Source organism: Nannospalax galili, unplaced genomic scaffold, assembly GCF_000622305.1.
Source record: "Nannospalax galili isolate Female #2095 unplaced genomic scaffold, S.galili_v1.0 scaffold851, whole genome shotgun sequence".
Lineage (NCBI taxonomy): Eukaryota > Metazoa > Chordata > Mammalia > Rodentia > Spalacidae > Nannospalax > Nannospalax galili.
Window position 1 is genome coordinate 508,223 of NW_008330578.1, and position 19,319 is coordinate 527,541.

Consider the following 19,319-nt stretch of genomic DNA (forward strand, 5'->3'; position numbering starts at 1 on the left):
GCCCGCCCGCCGCGCCGGCGCCATGAAGCGGCAGAACGATAGAGACTCTAGCCCGAGCGGGCGTGGCTCGTCATCGTCCGCCAAGCGGCCGCGGGAGCGCGAACGGGAGGCAGAGGCGGGCGGGCGGCGGGCGGCGCACAAGGCCTCTGGCGGCGCCAAGCACCCGATTCCAGCGCGAGCCCGTGACAAGCCCCGCAGCGGCGGCGGCGGCGGCGGCAGCGGACATCGCAGCAGCAGCTCGGGCTTGGCGCCTCCTGCCTCCTCGTCCGGACGCCTCAGCTCGCCTGGACGTCACACTCCCACGACCTCCAGCAGCCCCAACACCGGCTCCACCTCGGTCACCGCCTCGCTCCACTCCCGCCGCCCCCGCCGCCCCCCGGGACGGAACCTGCGGGTCCTGGCTCCGCGGCCGCTCCGGAGTACAAGACGCTCCTCATCAGTAGCCTGAGCCCCGCGCTGCCGGCCGAGCATCTGGAGGACCGGCTCTTCCACCAGTTCAAGCGCTTCGGCGACATCAGCCTGCGCCTGTCGCACACGCCGGAGCTGGGCCGCGTGGCCTACGTGAACTTCCGGCACCCACAGGACGCGCTGCGGGTCCTGGCTCCGCGGCCGCTCCGGAGTACAAGACGCTCCTCATCAGTAGCCTGAGCCCCGCGCTGCCGGCCGAGCATCTGGAGGACCGGCTCTTCCACCAGTTCAAGCGCTTCGGCGACATCAGCCTGCGCCTGTCGCACACGCCGGAGCTGGGCCGCGTGGCCTACGTGAACTTCCGGCACCCACAGGACGCGCGCGAGGCCCGGCAGCACGCCCTGGCCCGCCAGCTGCTGCTCTACGACCGCCCGCTCAAGGTAGAGCCGGTTTACCTGCGCGGCGGCGGCGGCGGGAGCAGCCGGAGGAGCAGCAGCAGCAGCGCCGCCGCCTCCACGCCGCCCCCGGGGCCGCCCACGCCCGCAGACCCGCTCGGCTACCTGCCGCTGCACGGGGGCTACCAGTACAAGCAGCGCTCGCTGTCCCCGGTAGCCGCCCCGCCCCTGCGGGAGCCCCGCGCGCGCCACGCTGCTGCAGCCTTCGCCCTGGATGCTGCGGCCGCTGCGGCCGTCGGGCTGTCTCGGGAGCGGGCCTTGGACTACTACGGGCTGTACGACGACCGCGGGCGACCCTATGGCTACCCAGCCGTGTGCGAGGAGGACCTGATGCCCGAGGACGACCAGCGAGCTACGCGAAACCTCTTCATCGGGAACCTGGACCACAGTGTGTCCGAGGTGGAGCTTCGACGCGCCTTCGAGAAGTATGGCATCATCGAGGAGGTGGTCATCAAGAGGCCTGCCCGCGGCCAGGGTGGTGCCTATGCCTTCCTCAAGTTCCAGAACCTGGACATGGCCCACCGGGCTAAAGTGGCGATGTCTGGCCGGGTGATTGGCAGAAACCCCATAAAGATCGGCTATGGCAAGGCTAATCCCACCACCCGCCTCTGGGTAGGTGGCCTGGGACCTAACACCTCACTTGCAGCCCTGGCCAGAGAGTTTGATCGCTTTGGGAGCATTCGCACCATTGATCACGTCAAAGGAGACAGCTTTGCTTACATCCAGTATGAGAGCTTGGACGCAGCCCAAGCCGCCTGTGCGAAAATGAGGGGCTTTCCCTTGGGTGGTCCAGACCGCAGGCTCCGGGTGGATTTTGCCAAAGCAGAGGAAACTCGCTATCCCCAGCAGTACCAGCCCTCACCTCTCCCTGTGCATTATGAGCTGCTCACTGATGGATATACCCGGCATCGAAACCTGGATGCTGACCTTAGGGTGCGTGATAGGACACCCCCACACCTTCTGTACTCTGACCGAGACCGGACCTTTTTGGAAGGGGACTGGACCAGCCTCAGTAAAAGTTCGGATCGCAGAAACAGCCTAGAGGGCTATAGCCGCTCAGTGCGCAGCCGGAGTGGTGAGCGTTGGGGGGGAGATGGGGACCGGGGTATCCCCAAGCCCTGGGAAGAGAGGCGCAAGCGGAGGAGCCTTTCCAGTGACCGGGGGAGAACAACCCACTCCCCTTACGAGGAACGGAGCAGGACCAAGGGTGGGGGACAGCAGTCTGAACGAGGCTCGGACCGCACCCCAGAGCGCAGCCGCAAGGAGAACCACTCCAGTGAAGGGACCAAGGAGTCAAGCAGCAGCAACTCCCTCAGCAACAGCAGACATGGTGCTGAGGAGAGGGGCCACCATCACCACCACCACGAGGCTCCAGACTCTTCCCACGGGAAGAAGACAAGAGAGAGTGAACGCAATCATCGAACCACTGAGGCAGAGCCCAAGACTCTTGAAGAGCCAAAACACGAGACCAAAAAGCTAAAGACTCTTTCAGAGTATGCGCAGACACTGCAGCTGGGTTGGAATGGGCTTCTAGTGTTGAAAAACAGCTGCTTCCCAACATCTATGCACATCCTGGAGGGGGACCAGGGAGTTATCAGCGGTCTCCTCAAAGACTACACTTCTGGCAGCAAGCTCACCCAGCTGAAGATTGCCCAGCGCCTTCGACTGGACCAGCCCAAGCTCGATGAGGTCACCCGCCGCATCAAGCAGGGGAGCCCCAATGGCTATGCAGTGCTCCTAGCCACCCAGGCAACCCACGGTGGGTCTAGCACTGAAGGGCTTCCCACCGTGGAGCCAGGCCTACAGAGGCGGCTTCTCAGGAACCTGGTCTCCTACTTGAAACAGAAGCAGGCTGCAGGGGTGATCAGCCTGCCGGTAGGGGGGTCCAAGGGCAGAGACAGCACAGGCATGCTCTACGCCTTCCCACCCTGCGACTTTTCACAGCAGTACCTCCAGTCAGCACTGAGAACATTGGGCAAGCTAGAGGAAGAACACATGGTGATAGTTATAGTAAAAGACACTGCCTAGCCCGTGCCTGTCTTTTCCAGCTGTCACAAAAGCAGTTATTTTACAATCTGATCCTTTCTCTACCTGCTTTACTCCCTTGGTTTGAATTCTCTGCTGGGTGGTTTTGGTTCATTTGGTGGGCGTCTTGTCCACCACTAAAACTAAGTTCTTAGATTTGGGGGGAGTTTTTTTAATGAGACTCCTGTTATGTTGACTTCTAGTGTATGAGATACCATCTGCTGTATTTTTTTTTTTTTTTGACTAACTATGGAAAGTTGTCAGTAAAGCTTTTGTCAGAGGAAAAATTTTTAATCTGACCAGAGTCCTGGTTTAATCAAGTTTTTTCTTTAAGAATGGAAACCAGCCCTCAGCTGTCATGTTTTCAGCACCACTGCGTCCAAAAGTGGCTGTCAACTCTACATGCTGTCAGGACTTCGATTGCACTTGTCGATCCTAACTGAGGACCAGCAGACTTATGTCAGCCTGAGCTGAAAGAGAAAGGGGCTAAACCTAAGGTCTGTGCCAATAGCTACTGGTAGTTTGTTTTCCCTGCCCTAAAGGTGTATGTCAGTTTGAGCCATGGCTGAAAGCACCCAGTTTATGTTTATAAAGCGTATTTAACAGCAGGTAGTTTGCAGTTCAGCACTCTTGCATTTGAGGGAGGAACAGTGCAATATTAATGCCAAGGGGTCTTGAACATGACCTGTCCAGGCCCTCTGGTTCAGTCTTTTAGTCTTACCTGGTTAGGTTTAGAGATCTCCAGGATCAGAGACATCTGCTTCTGATTCCCAGGAGTCCTGGAGGCCAAAGGTTGACATGATGAGAGGCAGTCTGCCTTATTTAGCTCTTGAACTTCATGAGTGTACTTGTGATTTTGGCTTTCTTTGGTTGGTCAAGGGCTATGTTGAGTGTAGAATGAGCCATGCCAGTCAAGCCTAAAACATTGTGGAGAGCAGTTCAGTGCTGCAGGGGACTAGTGTGCCAGGAAGATGTCCTTGATGAGTGACATAATATTCCCTGCTCTGATATAAGGGAGATAAAGGAAACAGTCCTTTGTGAGAAGGAAGTCTCAATTGCTAAGTGACGGGCTACCGGGCAAAGCCACTTTAAGGAAACAGATGAGGCATCCTCTGGCCGAGAGGGGAAAGCGGCCTGAGGAGTTTTAGAATCTGCCTTCACTATCTCCTCAGCACAAAACTGAGACTCCAGAATGTGTGGCAGCTTGAGATCACTTAGAGCTAGGGAGTGTGGAACCCCTGGTAAGAGACGAACCTCTTGAGTGTCCAGCACTACAGGGTCTGGCCTGCTCCCTGAGGCAGCACTTGGCACCACTGGGCTGTGAAAAGAGCTCCTTGCAGGCTATGTGGAACCCATGCCTGTCTACAAGGACAGAAACCTTGGAGATTGGGAGACAATGGGAAAGTGCTGCTCCCTGGGCCTTGGCATGATGTTCACAAGCCACCAAGCATGTTCCTAAAGAAAACTACACAAAGGAGTGTTAAATGTGTTTGCTGTTTCTATCGGGCTCTGGCCTTAGCCTCCAGGTATCTGAGCAAGTAAAGCACCATTTCAGGATTCTACAGGTTTCTGCTGAAACTGGAATGGGCCTCATGTTGAAGGCACATTGCAATTTTTCTTGTAGATCTGCAACAAAAGCTGAGTCACAGAACTGCTGTGGTATTTCTAGGCACCTTTTTTCACAGAGCAGGGTGCTTGACCAAGCATATGCTTCTCAGCCTTCCCAGGTGGAACCAAGTAGAAAGAGTCACCTCTGGTCCCCAGCTTCGTCCACCCTATCGCTCCAGCAAAAACCTTTTTTTTTTTGAAGAGCCACACCCTACTATAACCTTCCTCCTTACCGTCCCTCAGCCTAACCATTTCCTTTAGCCCTTGAGACATAACAGGTTTTGTGGCCTCAGCCAGCCCTGCCAACACTAGAGAAGTGGGTCAGGTGGCCACAGTCTTGGTGGTTCATGACGTTATGATCAGTGAGAAAGTGAATAGCAGGTGCCCAGTGCCTCCATCTGGGGTCAGGTCCTATCTCAGATGTTGCTTAAAGACAAAAAGCACGACAGGCAAAACCCCCTAACTAGTAATTCATATTGTATGTGTGTCTTCCTAGGTAACTCAGGTTCTGAACCTCAGCAAAACAAGAGTGAATTTTTTTTTTTTTTAAGGTCCCATAGGGCACTTTCCAAAGGGAGTGTTGTCAAGTCAACCAGAACTGTGCTTTCCTATTAAATGTGCCCATCCCTACCTTGGAGGCCTGTGGGTGCTCCCAAGAGCTCCTGGCAGATCAGCTGTGTTAATGACAATACAGAGCCTGCACTGCTTGACTTATGAGCTCTTCTGCTGCATCAGTACCAGTAATCAGACTGTCCCACTGGCTGGTGTCAAGCTACGCACTTAAATCTGAGGCATGAAGCAAATGAAGAGCTGAGTCCTCTGTTCTCCAAAGGACTAAGATGTACCTTTGTCATACAGGCCCACTTCAATGTGTGTGACAGACTGTATGTTCCCAAGCCCAGCAGGCTTTACCTGCCCCTGGAGAGTTTTAGCCGTCTTGTGTTGCTTGTTTACTTCATAACCAAATGTGTCCCCTATTCTCTCAGTAAAGGGAGAAATAGCTCTGTAGCTGAACATACCTATGTAACAGAAACTGAGAAAATCAAAGGGAGAAACTAGTGTCTTCTATTTATTGTGGGAAGGAGAGTGGTGGGGGTGAGCAAAAAAGGAGCCCCCTGGTCCTTTCTCTGTGGTTACAGTTTAGACATAAGTCAATTTTACACCCCCCTGAAGTTTCTCCTAAGTCCAGCCTGACCAACCCTCAAGTGCCCCTCAACCTCCAGCACTGGAGAACTGCTAAAGTCCCTGTTACACTCCCAGCCAGGGGAAGGCCAGGCCTTTCCCTCAGTTTTGCCAGGTCACTTCTCTAAAAGGTCCCCCAACATAGGGATGAAGATGTCCACAGACACTGCCCCTTGCAGCTCCTTCTGTCCCATGTTGTCCTTACAGGTCCTTCAGTGACCTCAGGCCAGGCTCAAGCTGACTGAGCTACTGTTCTCACTGGGGGCTTTCTGTGGGAGGAACATGTTCTCACCACAAGCCTGCTCTGGCTCCTTTAGAAGTTGCTATGGTCTGGCTAGAGTTGCAGGAAAGGTACACTCTACTTTGGTAAAAGACAATAGGGAAAGGCCATCAACAAAGACAGACTTGTAGTTTATTTTGTATTTTTTTTTAAATAAATACACTTTACATTAAAGAAAAAGGCCTTTGATTTGTAATTTCCACATTGGGGAGAAAGGGAAGAAAAAAAGATTTTGAAAAACTGAATCACAAAGAAAAATAGAGGGAGTGAACTTATATCCTAAGTTCCCTCAACTCCACAAAACCAGTATCCATATGACTACTGCCCTGGTCAAAAAGGTAGTGGGGTCAGGCATGTCCCAGCAAACAAGCCTTGCCTTCCATCCTGCCTCTGGCACAAAGGAAAACAAATTAACTTGACAGCATATGAGGCAACAAAACAGGTTAAAAAATCATATATTATATTTATAATAAAATATTCTTAATCCTTATCAATTTAAGAAACCACGATTTTCTTCATTTAAATAGGTATGTAAAAATGCCTCTATATTGTTCTTTAGACATCATTTTCTTCCAAAGAAAATGAAGTGCAGGGACAGGAGACTGGTGGATATAAGTTCATACCCTCAGTTATAAATGCCTGTTGCCTTTTTTTTTTCTTTTTCAAGTTTTATAAAAAACTATTTCTTGTTCTTTAAGTAAAGAACATTATACAAAGAAAATATATTGTGAAAGAACCCCAGAGACATGTTTGTGTTTTTCCTCAAGGAAAGGTATGTCCATTCTAGGAGAAGGGGGAAGCAAACTAGGATCTAGTCCCTGTTGTCTTTTTGTGGTTGTTATTGTTTTTAGAAGGGCCCTGATTCCAGGGAGACTCTAAACCATAATCCTCTGAATGCAGGGCATACAGTTCCTTAACGGACAGCCCTGGGAGACAGCAAAGGGCAGCTGTTCTGAATTCATTCACTTAGTTTCTCTCGCCTGTCAAGATTCTCTTCCAAGTGGGGATGGCACATCACTCATTCAGAGATAAGATGATGTCATCTTCCAAATCAGAGTTGTCCGAGCTGTCCGCTGAAAGGTAAGAGAAGGGAGAATGATTATGTGCTAGGACTGTAGGAAACTCCTGCATTCAACACACTTATGGCCTGAGCAGGGTTAATTTCCAGAAAGAAAACACAACAATTAACTCCTTGGAGCTTGGCTCTGGAGGATATACCTGTTGCTGGCAACAGTGGCCTCCCCCTGGGACCTTTGCTTCTCTTGCCTTTCAAAGGACCTGGACTTCTTTGAGGCTTCCTGCCTGGGACACCTCAAAGGGATCAAGTGAGCACCCTGGAGCCTCCATCTGAGGCACTGGGATGCAAAGAGGCAGGGCTGAGGGGAGCGAAGGCCCCAGCTCCAGGCCTCTTGTGTCCTTTTGGGATGACACAGGCCTGACCTTGAGGGACCACTAAAAAGGCAGACTCATGGGCTACATAGTAAGTTCCAGGCCAGCTTATGCTACAGAAAGTGAAATCATCTTAAGCTAACAGGGGCTTGGGAGAGGAGGATGGGAAGAAAGAGGTCAAAGGTTCAAAGATGACAGGAAGGATGAACACATCTAGGTTCCAATGTACAATTTGAGGGCAATATGTAATAAAATTAGATTCTGGATCACACCAAATGAGATTTTTAGCTGTTCTTGCCACAGAAGAAACAACAAAAAGTGGGCAATTAGGTAATGGATACATTAATTTTTTTCACTATAGTAACCTTTTTACATTTTTTCCAAACTATTGTAATGTATACTTTAAATATACACAGTAAAATTTTTTAAAATGATTAAGAAGGCAGGCTGAATCTTAAGAGAATTTTCTTAACTTCCCTTGGACAATCATCCTAGGATTCATTCCTGTCATTTCTGAATATAATCTGCAGGCAACAAATGCCCAGAAAGGTCAAAGCTGGTTCAAAGCACTACCAGAAAAGAGCAATCCATCCAAATACAAGCAGGAGGCCAGAAGGAGCACTAAGACCAAGGACTTCAGTTTCACAAGCAGAAGGTGAACTCTAACCCTTCTGGAAGCATCAACTGAGGACTGAAACTAGATGGTAGCAAAGGAGCCCCTCAACTAGGCATAAAGGTACATAACTACAACCTTGCACACAAGAGGCCAAGACAGAAGGATCACAAGTTTGAGGCCAGCCTGCTATACTGTGAAACCCTGTCTTAAGGTCTCTCCCCAAAGGGACCCTCAAAATGAAGGAGAAACACCATGCCTGTCTGAGCAAAATCCCAGCAACAGGGCAACTAACTCACACGGCCTTGTGTCTGCTGAGTGAGGGAAGAGGAGGATCGCAGCACCCACACTGCTCAAAGATTAACAAGGTGGCTTAACAGGTAAGGTACTTGCTGCCAAGGCTGATGATCTGAGTTCAACCCCCAGAATTCACATGGTAGAGAGAACTGACTTCTCACAAACTGTCCTCTGACCTCTTCACATGCACCATAGAAACCCTCTTGCATGTGCATACACAAACACACATACACATGTGCATTCTCACACTAAATAAATGTAATTTTTAAATTTTAACATTTTTAAAGATTTATTTGGGGATCGAGAAATGGCTCAACGGTTAAGAGTGGTGTCTGCTCTGCAGAGGACCTGGGTTCAATTCCCAGCACCCACATGGGGGCTAACAACCATCAGCAGCTCCAGCTCCAGGGGATTGGATGCCCTCATCTGACCTCCATGAGCATTGCACAACACGGGTGCACTTACATATATGCAGGCAATACAGTCATACACAAAAAATAAAAATTTTTTTAAAGATTTATTTTTATTATTATTATTTGTGTGTGTGTGTGTGTGTGTGTGTGTGTGTGTGTCTGTGTCTGTGTGTGTGTGCGTGCATGCAGGCAATTGTAGGCTGCCTTACGTAAGTGTTGAGAACTGAACTAGGGTCATCTAAAGAGCAATAAATGCTCTTAACTGCTGAGTCATTGTTCTAGCCCCTTAAAAATTTTTTTTTTTTTTTTAAATATTCAGAGATGTTGAGCCTGAGCTCTGCAAACACCTGTGGGCTCTGGAGTTTCAATGTGGAAAGGGCCACCCACAAGCACAAGGACTAAAAAAAAGTACGTTCCCAAATCTTTCTTTCACTACAAGCTACCTTGGGGGGCAGGGGTGGGGGGGTGGGGTAGGGAGTAAAACCACAAATAGCATTGTAACATAAGAATGTCCTGTGAGTAAGAAGAGATGGCTGGAAAAATAAGTGTTCAGCTGGGACAAACATGGCAAGGAGTAGGGAAACAATAGAGTGGTCACAGAATCAATACCTGACACACTTGAACCTGAACAGACCAGACCCCAGCAGCTTCTCTGCTGCAAAAGCTCCAAGAGGAAGGACCAAAAAAGGTGATGCCTCCTCCCCAGAGCCACACAGCCCCTGAAAAGAAGTAGATAGGCCATGCCTGTCTGAACAAAATCAAGGAAGCATGGTCCTAGTCAGATGCCTGCGTCAGACCTTTAAAGAATCCACCAGTCCTTACACACTAGGCAAATCAGCAATGCTAGACCCACCATGCTGAGACTTGTAGAAGCCAAGGGGTTCAATCCTCCCACTCCACAGCAAACCAAAAGGAGCCAACACTTAACAAGTATGTCATATCTAAGGGCTGTAAATACAGCTTATTGAGGATCACAGAGGTCTTCCTTAAGCAAATGGCTCAGGACCTTCAAGGCTGATCACCAGCTCCCCCATGTAGTGGTCAGATGGCAGGATCCCTTTATCTACCAGCTTTCTTAGCCTTTTCTCATCCCCAAAGTGTTGAGGTGACCCAATCCCAGACCCTGGTTGGCCTCCCATTCTGAAAGGTCTTAGCAGTAAAAGCAGACAAACCATAAATAATCTCTGCAGTGTTGCCTTGCAAGATCCAGGTTTGGGGCATGGGGTACCCACAAGCAGAGACACAAAAGACCCTGGAGAAAGGGTACCTCTCTTTCAAGGATTAGGACTCTGCACTTTGAACTACAGGGGCCTGTGCAAGTCACAGGGGAACTATGGGTATGGTTTCTCTTATCTCTGTGGCTTTTACCATATCCTAAAAGGGCTCCATAAACTCAAAAAAAAGTTAAGAACTCCTCTAGATGATCAGCAAAAGGCAAAAAACAGTAAATGAAAACACAGGAAACAACAAAGGGCTCCCTGCAGATGCCTGTGTCCCCACCTCATTCCAAATGAAATAGCCTCAAATGCTGTCATGTGTATTATGTCAATATTTGCACTTACAAAAATTAAAGCTTTCCAGATTATCTTTGCCTTGAGAAAAGGAATTTCCTAAGTGCCAAAAGGAGGCCAGTCTGTTATCAAATACAAATTGAGAGGTTTTATATTCAAATTAAGAATGGAAAACCTGAAGCTGGGTGTGGTGGTGCACACCTGTAATCCCAGCACTCAGGAGATGGAGACGGGATCAGGGAGCTTGAGGCCAATCTAGGTCACATAGTAGGACCACGTTAAGTGAGACCAGGACAAACTTGGGATCTGATAAGATGGCTATGCTACCACAGGATAAAGAAAACCAAGCATTTGCTGGCTGAACCAGTACCTGGCATTAAAGCAGAACTAGCTAAGGGAAACATGCATAAACTGTATGTGGTCGTTGCTGGCCCCAGGATGCCCTCTTTCAGGGAGGGACTGTTAAACCTCAACTGTCCCTACCAGAATATACTGAATGGTAGCAATTAAAGTATGTTTCATAACCAAAACTTATCACCCTAATGCAGACATGCATTAACACAGGAATGTGTTAAGATTTTTGAAAGATAGGTAGGCCCCAGCACTGGAGATCTGCACAGTCCTTCCATCAATCCAGCGAAGTCTAAGCCCTAGAAATAGCTGGAGTGTGGACCAGGCTCCTTGTGTAACATTTAAATCCATCTCATCATCACGTGAGCATCCCTGCTGCTCTGCCAAGATTTCTTCCATTTTTAATTTGCATTTAATGGATACAGGCTTAGAGGCATTACAAAATTTAAAAAAAAAAAAAAAAAAAAAAAAAGCCCAGATAGCTTCACTCCTTTGGTGATTAAATGCACATTAGCACATCTATGTCTCATTTACTGTTGTAAAGCATTGAGCAGAAGCTGGAAGTATCATCTGGACTGTTGGGAAACGGTCAACCGAGCAGCTCTCTGCTTTCATTCACTGCCCCATCATGGATTAAGTACACAGCCCTGTGAATGAAGGCAGTTGTCAGGGTTAGAGGTGAGGGGTAGGAAGGTTTTCTTTATTTTTGATGGGGAGATAGTTTTTATTTTATGGGTTATTTCCCCTTTGTATAGTGATCTAATTGTACTGGTTAAAAAGCAGCTAATCAGTTCTTCAGAATATGCTATCCTCTGACTTTACTTACGTACTGTGGATGAACAGGCCTGGCTGAACAAATGGGAACAAACAGTATCACAACCCTCACCGGTACTGTGACTTTGTTGTCAAGTGCAGATTCCCTACTTTAAAAGCAGCTTTGGGGCATTCTGTATAGCTTATCTGTAAACATCTTTAAGTCTTACGTTTCAGTAAAATATTTTTTATTATTTAAAAATATTAAGAAGAAGAAAGAACAAAACCCAAAGTGACACTCTTGCACACATGCGGGTGACACATTTCGTGATGCTAACTGGTCCAGCCTGACCTGCATTACTAACTACTAATAACTGAAGGGAGGTATAACTTGTTTCTAATATCTCACTATGTATTATGAAAAGACTTGTTAAAATTTGCCCCTTAATCCTTCTTACCTGTCTCTCTGATCATGGCCTGGAACTAATCCACTGAACTACCTCAACCTTTAAATATGGAAATGGAAAAACTGATAAACAGCAGATGGGCAGATATAAGGCCCCTCCCCACCAAGAGCTTCCTCAAATATTTTGGTTAAAAAGACTTCCCTAAAAAGTCTCCCCTAAGGCACTCAGCCTTCAGTCTTCAGAGCTACCAGCACAGAGAAAATGGACTTACATCATGTGGAATAGCCTGTATATGTAGGAGATATAACCAGAAGATATATATTTATATGCTTAAATATCACCCCACTCCTCTCCCTACATGAAATGCTAATCATAAATGTCAAGCCCTTCTGATGGAGCTTGACATTTGCTGAGCCTAGGCCATCACAACCTAATTTTCTGTCATGATATAAATGTTTATCTTTGCTGTTCAATATGGTAGTGACACGCAGTTACTGAACATTTGGAAAATCAGGAACTAATTTTTTTTTTGGTCTTTTTGAGACAGCGTCTCCCTGTAGCCCCACCTGGCCTGGAACTCACTATGTAGACCAGGCTGGCCTTGAGCTCTCAGAGATCCACCTGCCTCTGCCTCCCGAGTGCTGGGATTAAAGGCGTGCACCACCACGCCTGGCTAGAAACTAATTTTTAATTTAATTAAATTTAAACAGCCCTATGTATCATTATTAGGCATAATACCTACCATGGCTCTGAGAATGCTGGTTGTATTAGCTACATGAAGACTGGCTAGATATAACAGGAAGTACTCCCCACTCAGCAGGGCGAGATACAAAGAACCAGGACCACAGCTAGAACAAGTGGCACACCTCATGGTGACATGGAGGGTGTGACTATGAGACACACAATAGCAGAGATTGCACAGTCTTAAAGCTATTGGTTGGTTTATCCTGGGTTCATTAACAAAGACAGACTTGGCTTCAGGAACCTGCCAGTGGTAAATAACTACAAAACTGAACTTTGTTCTTTAGACTTTGGAATAAGAAGGGGAAAAAAAAGAAAATGAACACAACAGGTGTCATTGAGAAACATTTTTCTTTAGCCTTCAGGAGGGATTGGCCAAAAAGCAGACAGGAAAGGATTCCACCACAAAAGGCCCTTAATTTGTAACATTAGAAAGGCACGGCACCCTCTGAGGAGCTGCTTCCAACTGATTCCAGTCTGGCCCTCACATGAAAGCTATGCTTTGGACTTTCTTTCTAAAGCTAATCCTCTAAGGCAGGAATTCAAAAGCTTTAAGCTCACTACCTATTTTTGTAAATAAGATTTATCAGAACACAGTCATAACCATTCATTTACATTGTATAACTGCTTTCTCATTACAACTACAGAGCTGAGTAGCTGCAACAGAGACCATACGGGAGTATTGAAGGGCAGGCACACAACATTTACTGTGCTGACAGAAAAGGCTTACCAGCCTTTGCTTAAAAAGTAAGAGATGATAGCGAGTTGGTATGGTTACACAGTCTGATAGAATGGGATCTGACAGAATGGAAGACAACTGATGCCACAGGACTTTTCCTCAAGGCACCAGAATGGTGAATCAGCAGAACCCAACTACAGCTGCTTTCTATATTGGGTTCTAACAAGAGAAGGGACCTGGCTCTGGATGCCAAGGCTCATCCCAAACTCCGCCCTATACTTACTGTCCCCCAGAATCAGTTCCACTTCCTCATCTGCGTCGGAGTCCTCATCCTCCCCATCTTCTCCCTCTTCTAGGAGGTTCGCTAATTCCTCATCAGAGGGGGAGAAGTCATTGTCCCCATCCTCTCCCGCATTCTCATTGTTGTCATCCTCCTCCAATTCTGCCTCTAGCAACTGGTCAGTGTCAAGTTCATCCAAGTCATCAGTGTCATCATCATCTTCATCATCATCCTCTTCCTCCTGTTCTTCCTCTTCCTGGTAAGAAAGCATGAGGTCCATTAAGACAAACACAGAGGCTTAACCTGTATGGGGCACATGGTGATTCCTAGCCAAAGGACAGTGGAGTAAACTGTCAGTGGAGCAGACTTGTCAGTGATAGCTATGCCAGCACATGTCCCCCAAGACACTTGAAGAACCCTCTCAGACAAGGATTGCTTGTCAGTACACAAGGGCATACTGGTCATGTAGCCCTTACACAACAAAACAGAAAACCTGGTTCACAGACATCTCAACCATCAATAATCTTAACCCAAAGGGACTCCTCTCTCCTGCATCAACCAAAGCAAATGAACTGAGTTGAGTCACTGAAACAAAAAGTTTTACCTAGACTCTCAAGTTCCATGCTCTAGCAAAACAGGGAAAGAACACAACAGCTGAGCTGCCAGTTCCTAAACTCTTTATCCTCTAACAGAATGTGGGCAAATCCCAACTGCTACCATGAGCAATCTGAACATTCCAACAAACCAGGCAAACTACAGCACCGACAGATACCTACTTTCCTGTTAGAAACCAAAAAATAAGGATGTTACATAAACCATTCCTTCTACTGACTCCCCACAGGTATGGAAACTATCAGAAAAAACAATGAAACATTTTCTATAGATACCCTGAACTCTGTAAATCTTCTGCCAATCACTTAAAACACAAGTGCTTTGTTGACAAAGGGTTCAACCTCCAACACTACAAAGAAAAAGTCACAGCTATAATATAAGCAAGGTTTGTTCAGCAGAACAGCTTTACCTCTGGACCTCTGATAATTTTGGAGCCACCATTAGAAGTGTGTGTGTGTGTGTGTGTGTGTGTGTGTGTGTGTGTGTGTGAATATGGGTGGGTACATGTGTGCCACTAGGCACATGTGGAGGCCAGAGGATAACTTTAGGTGTTATCCCCATTGTCTGTCTTTAGGCAGGCTCTCTTATTGTTTTGTCACAGTATCTGGCCCAAAATCTTAAGGAATTTCTTGTCTCCATCTCCCATCTCACTGTACAAGCACAGACCTGTGCTAGGCACCATAGCCAACTTTACATGGGTTCTAGGGACTCAAACAGGTTGTCATGCTTGCATGGTAAGCACTTTAGCCACTGAGCCATCTTCCCAAGCCCAGAGACATTTTGCAGTGTTATTTGATGCAATGGTTAATGGCAGATACATGGGAAAACATGATGTTATCTAGTAATCCTAATTTGTACAAGTATGACTCTATGTGTATATATGTGTGAATACATACAAGCATGGCTTGAGACCACTATTCCACAACTTCTGACCACACATTCATTCATATTTTCTCCCCCTACTCCAAATTTACTAAGCATTCACCCACCTGAAAGGTGGTGAATCTGGAAGAATATCTGGAGGAAGCAATGATAACTCAATAATAGAGACAAGCAATACAAATAAGTGGGAAAGGGTGTGTGTGGGGGGGTCAAAATTCAAGTAAGTAATCCAAAGTGCTCATCAGATTATAACTCCAGGTCCTTCTTTTCCAAGCCACCCTGGGAGCCTGCTACCACAGGTATCTTTCTATATCCCTGCCCCAGCCACCTACACACCTCTATCCACTGCCTCCTCACTTCTGTGCCAAGACGTTCAGCTCCCCAGACCTAACAAGTTCTCAGAGTCTATATAGATTTCAAGTGCCTTCCACTGCAGACTGTTGGAACGGGTAACAAACCTGTGCCTGTTCCCAGCTACTCAACTGCCACCAGTCTACACACTCACTCAGTCTTCCTCTCACACATGACAGTCTGACTTCTGACCATACCATACCACAAACTGATGCTTAATGGTAGGTGCTGTGGAGCCAGACTGCCTCTACTGAGCCCAAACTTTATGAGCGTGATGACCAACTTTGGGGAAATTATCTTCATAGGGCTGTGAACAGAATTAAGTGTTTCTATATTTTGTTTTGTTTAATGGATGAGTGTATCTAAGCTTTTGAAAAGTACTTGGCATATATATATATATATATATATATAATATATATGAAATGTTCAAAGAATTGGTTTGCTATTCTTTTTATAGGTATAGAAACCCTCCTAGGAGTAGAAAGCCCTGAATGGTACCATCAGGTTTCTCTGCCATGAATGACACTAACTACTCCTGGCCCCTAAACTGGACTGCTAGCCTGATCCCTTCTTAGTCTCTTCAGACTCTTCCCTGGCATAGGAGTCCCTCCAGTTTTCATTACCTCTGTTTGCATATCATTTCATGCATAAAGCAACTTAAAAACCCTAGCTGGGCACAGTGGTACATGCCTTTAATCTCAGCACTCAGGAGGCAGAGGCAGGCAGATCTCTGCAAGTTCAAGGCCAGCATGGTCTACATAGTGAGTTCCAGACCAGCTGGGGCTACAGGGAGACCCTGTCTCAAAAAGACAGGAAAAAAAAACAAAAACAAAAACGGGCTGGGGGACCAAGGGACTAATGCTACCCCTTAACTTAGTGCCCTTTCCACTCTTCTCTTGGTAACAATGTCAAAACTTCAAACTTATCTTTCAATTTTCCCACTTTGATGGCTCCACTTCCAATTAACTTGTTTCTTACAAACCAGGATCTTTAGTACTCCTTCCTACCCACTCACTGCACGCAAATGCACTATCCCTCTACCCATTCAGTCTCTCCAGCTCTGTGTTCCCTTCCATTAGCAAAACTTCCCAGAAGCTCTGTGACATCCTACAGTACAGAACTGCAACAGAAGCATGACCATTTACTGCAAATCTATCAAACACCAGCTTCTTTGAATCTGAATTTCAGAGCTCAGATTCAATCAGAAGCTCTACCTCAGGAGTGACCATCAGAATCACCTGAGAAAAGTTTTTCCAAAACCTACATTGCCTAATCTACTGAGTGCAGGACAATAAGGTGATTTTTCTCAATGAAGCTTACAGGAGTAGGTTTTGAAGGAGTTCCCCCTAGAAACTGTGATATATATTGCTAAGAACCACCATCAAGATGCCAGCTGAAATCTCTCTCAAGTCCTAAATTCCACTTTTCTGTAATAATGTGCTCTTGTCTATAATACCTTCTCTAGGGCAGAACCACAGAAGTGAATCCAGGTAATCCCATTGCTAATCTCACTATATTAAACTGTCTTGGTTCCTCAGGATTTAAGCAAAATTTTACATATGTATGTTTAACTTATTCAGTGTAGCATTTGTTCCTAGGCCATTCAAAATTCTTCTTGAATATCTGTTTATCAAGAGAGATGGCTTTTAGCCTATATTTCCTTTCAAAATATAACCAATCTGAGAACCAAAGTTCTGGTCCTATTTTAAGAACAGTTAATCTAAAAACCAAGATAGCTGCTTTTTAAATGTAATTCAAACCCAATCTTACTGTCTTGACATTTACCATGCCATACTTGGCTAAACTCATACTTGTTCATGGTATTAACTATCCTAAAAGGCTATAGGTTCATTTCAGGGTCATAAACATGCTTTTTTCTCTCATTAGCAGAATTTAACTCATGTACATTTTAATTTTTTTTAATGGGGTTTTAAAAAAAAAAAAAAAAGGCTTTCAGAAGTCACCACATTAACCTCTGGCCAGGGGCAACAGCTGTATGGACTCACCATCCACTTCTAAGCAGTGGAGCACACACACAGGAAGTACAGGACACAGTATGTCCCAGATTCCAAATGGAGTGGAAAAAAGAATGCATTATTCCCTTGTTCAGTTTGTTCTTTATAAAGTTAAACTTAACAATAATTAACTGAAAAGTACTAACTTTTCAAAATCTAGAAACAATGATCAATTACTAATCTGGTTTTATAATTTTTCTAAAAGCCAACAAGAAAACTGACTGAATTCGTTTTTAAAAACTCAAGACACCAAATTTTCAATGAACAATGAGCTCTGACAGGTGAAAGTTCATCTGTGGTTTCATGAAATGTCTAAAGACAGAGTAGCAGCCTCAGAAACCAAGTATGCATAGCTGTCTGATTCTGTACATTTTCATTCATCAACAAGGAGTATAGGTCACCCTTTTTCTGTTAAATATCCAAACTTACTTGAACCTAATAAAAGGCAACTTTTAAATTATTTTTCATTAATTTCTGTGTGAGTCACACATATGCCCTGGTGTGCAAGTGGGGGTCAGAGAACATGGAATCTGTTCTCTCTTACCATGTGAGTTTTTGGGATTGAACTCAGAGCATCAGATTGGGCAACAAGTGCCTGTACCTGCTAAGCCATCTTGCTGGCCCCAAAAGGCAACTACTTTGGTAGTATATAATGAAATCTCAATAAAGCTCTTTAAATAACTACCATTTTATATAGGTACTTTATGCTGACCCTTTTAGGAAATGCCAGCTGATCAGTCATTATTCTGAGCTTATGTTGCTAAGATGAAAAGGCAAATTCAAAGGTGTTGGTCACAGGTGCGTGCCTCCCTAAGCCATATATGCCATACCCAAAACATCAGAGAAGACCAAAGAACAGACAGCAAGATCAGGACAGAATTTTGAATAGCAAATGACTCATAGGAAAATGAAGAGCCTAGTTTTAAAAATCAGGTGAAGCATATAAACCAAAGTAAGCTTTTAAAAAATTGAGGATGGCATACAAAGGTAGTGGGGGAAAATCCAATGTAAACAGTAAATACAGCAAAATACCACCACGAGATTCAAGGAAGAATGAGGATCAAAACAATGTTACAAAGGAGACTTACTTATGATGTTATCTCATCCCAAACATCTCTAAATCAAGGGAAAAGCAGTTCAGTAATAGGCTTCCTTCAAATATGAAAAGCATATGACCAACAGACTGGTATTAGCACTCAAGAGAAACATGCCTAGATCCTGGGAAATCCAAAAGCAGTACTAACTTACCCATGCCACACACCTGTGCAGACCCCTACACTCCTCAGAGGTAGAACTTTCAGACTCTTCTACAGACTGGGTACCAGACCACTTGCTAGGGCCCACTTGAACCTGCCCATGCTGAGACAACCTGTTTTTCCTTCAGAACCAGAAAGTCAGAAGTCTAAATCCTCAGTATCGACCTATCTTCTCCCCGCAACCCATCTTTTTGGCATCTTTCTCCCTTAATGGTTCAAAAGGAAAGTTAAGCAGAACCACAGAGAGTTAGTCTTTTTCTTGATCCAAGCTTCAAAGGGAGGATGAGAGGAAGGCAATGCTTAGGTTAGTTGTTCCTTTACTGATGGTCTCTTGCTTCCCCAGCCAACTACCTATCTCCAGTGACTCTGCCTCTCTCACTGTCCCCAAATATTCAAGAAGAATGAAGCCAATCCAGAGAATAGCCCTTCCACAGGCAAAGTGTCTTGGGCAGTCCTAGCCTCCCTTCTCATCAGAGACAGACACCAGGTCTCACTAGTAGGGCCAGAGAATGATTCCCAAAGAAGACTACTGTCCACTACCTTGTCAAATGAAAAGATAGAGATAAACCGCAAAGACAGCAGAGATAATGTCAGATAAATAATTTAAAACACATCTTAAGCTTGCTTCAAATTTATAACTACACATGTCACATCTAAGAAGCTGGAGACAGGCCTGAGAGCTGGTAGTTATGAATAAACTCAAGAGGGTCTGTGGGCATCTATACCACTGATTTACAGATACATGACCCAACAACTACACCTCCTCTATCTACCTGCCAAGGATAAAGTATATTCATTCACTCATTCACTC

At 46.0% G+C, this 19,319-nt stretch overlaps 2 protein-coding genes across 2 annotated transcripts in view; one reads left to right on the forward strand and one right to left on the reverse strand.

Annotated features, from left to right (window-relative positions):
• On the forward strand, positions 1-3,182 carry Rbm15b (RNA binding motif protein 15B). Its single transcript, XM_029554352.1, is given in 3 exon segments — positions 1-349; positions 352-492; positions 693-3,182. Coding segments are annotated over 3 exon segments (2,667 nt in total). The 5' UTR covers positions 1-22; the 3' UTR covers positions 2,892-3,182.
• Positions 3,183-6,068: 2,886 nt separating this feature from the next.
• The window catches only part of Dcaf1 (DDB1 and CUL4 associated factor 1), a 108,747-nt gene continuing 95,496 nt past the window's right edge, over positions 6,069-19,319 (reverse strand). The window contains exons 23-24 of the mRNA XM_008849601.3: positions 13,396-13,648; positions 6,069-7,031 (exon numbers count right to left, since the gene is read on the reverse strand). Of these exons, the coding sequence (XP_008847823.1) occupies positions 6,973-7,031; positions 13,396-13,648 (312 nt within the window). The 3' untranslated portion in view covers positions 6,069-6,972. The remainder of the gene's footprint in view (positions 7,032-13,395; positions 13,649-19,319) is intronic.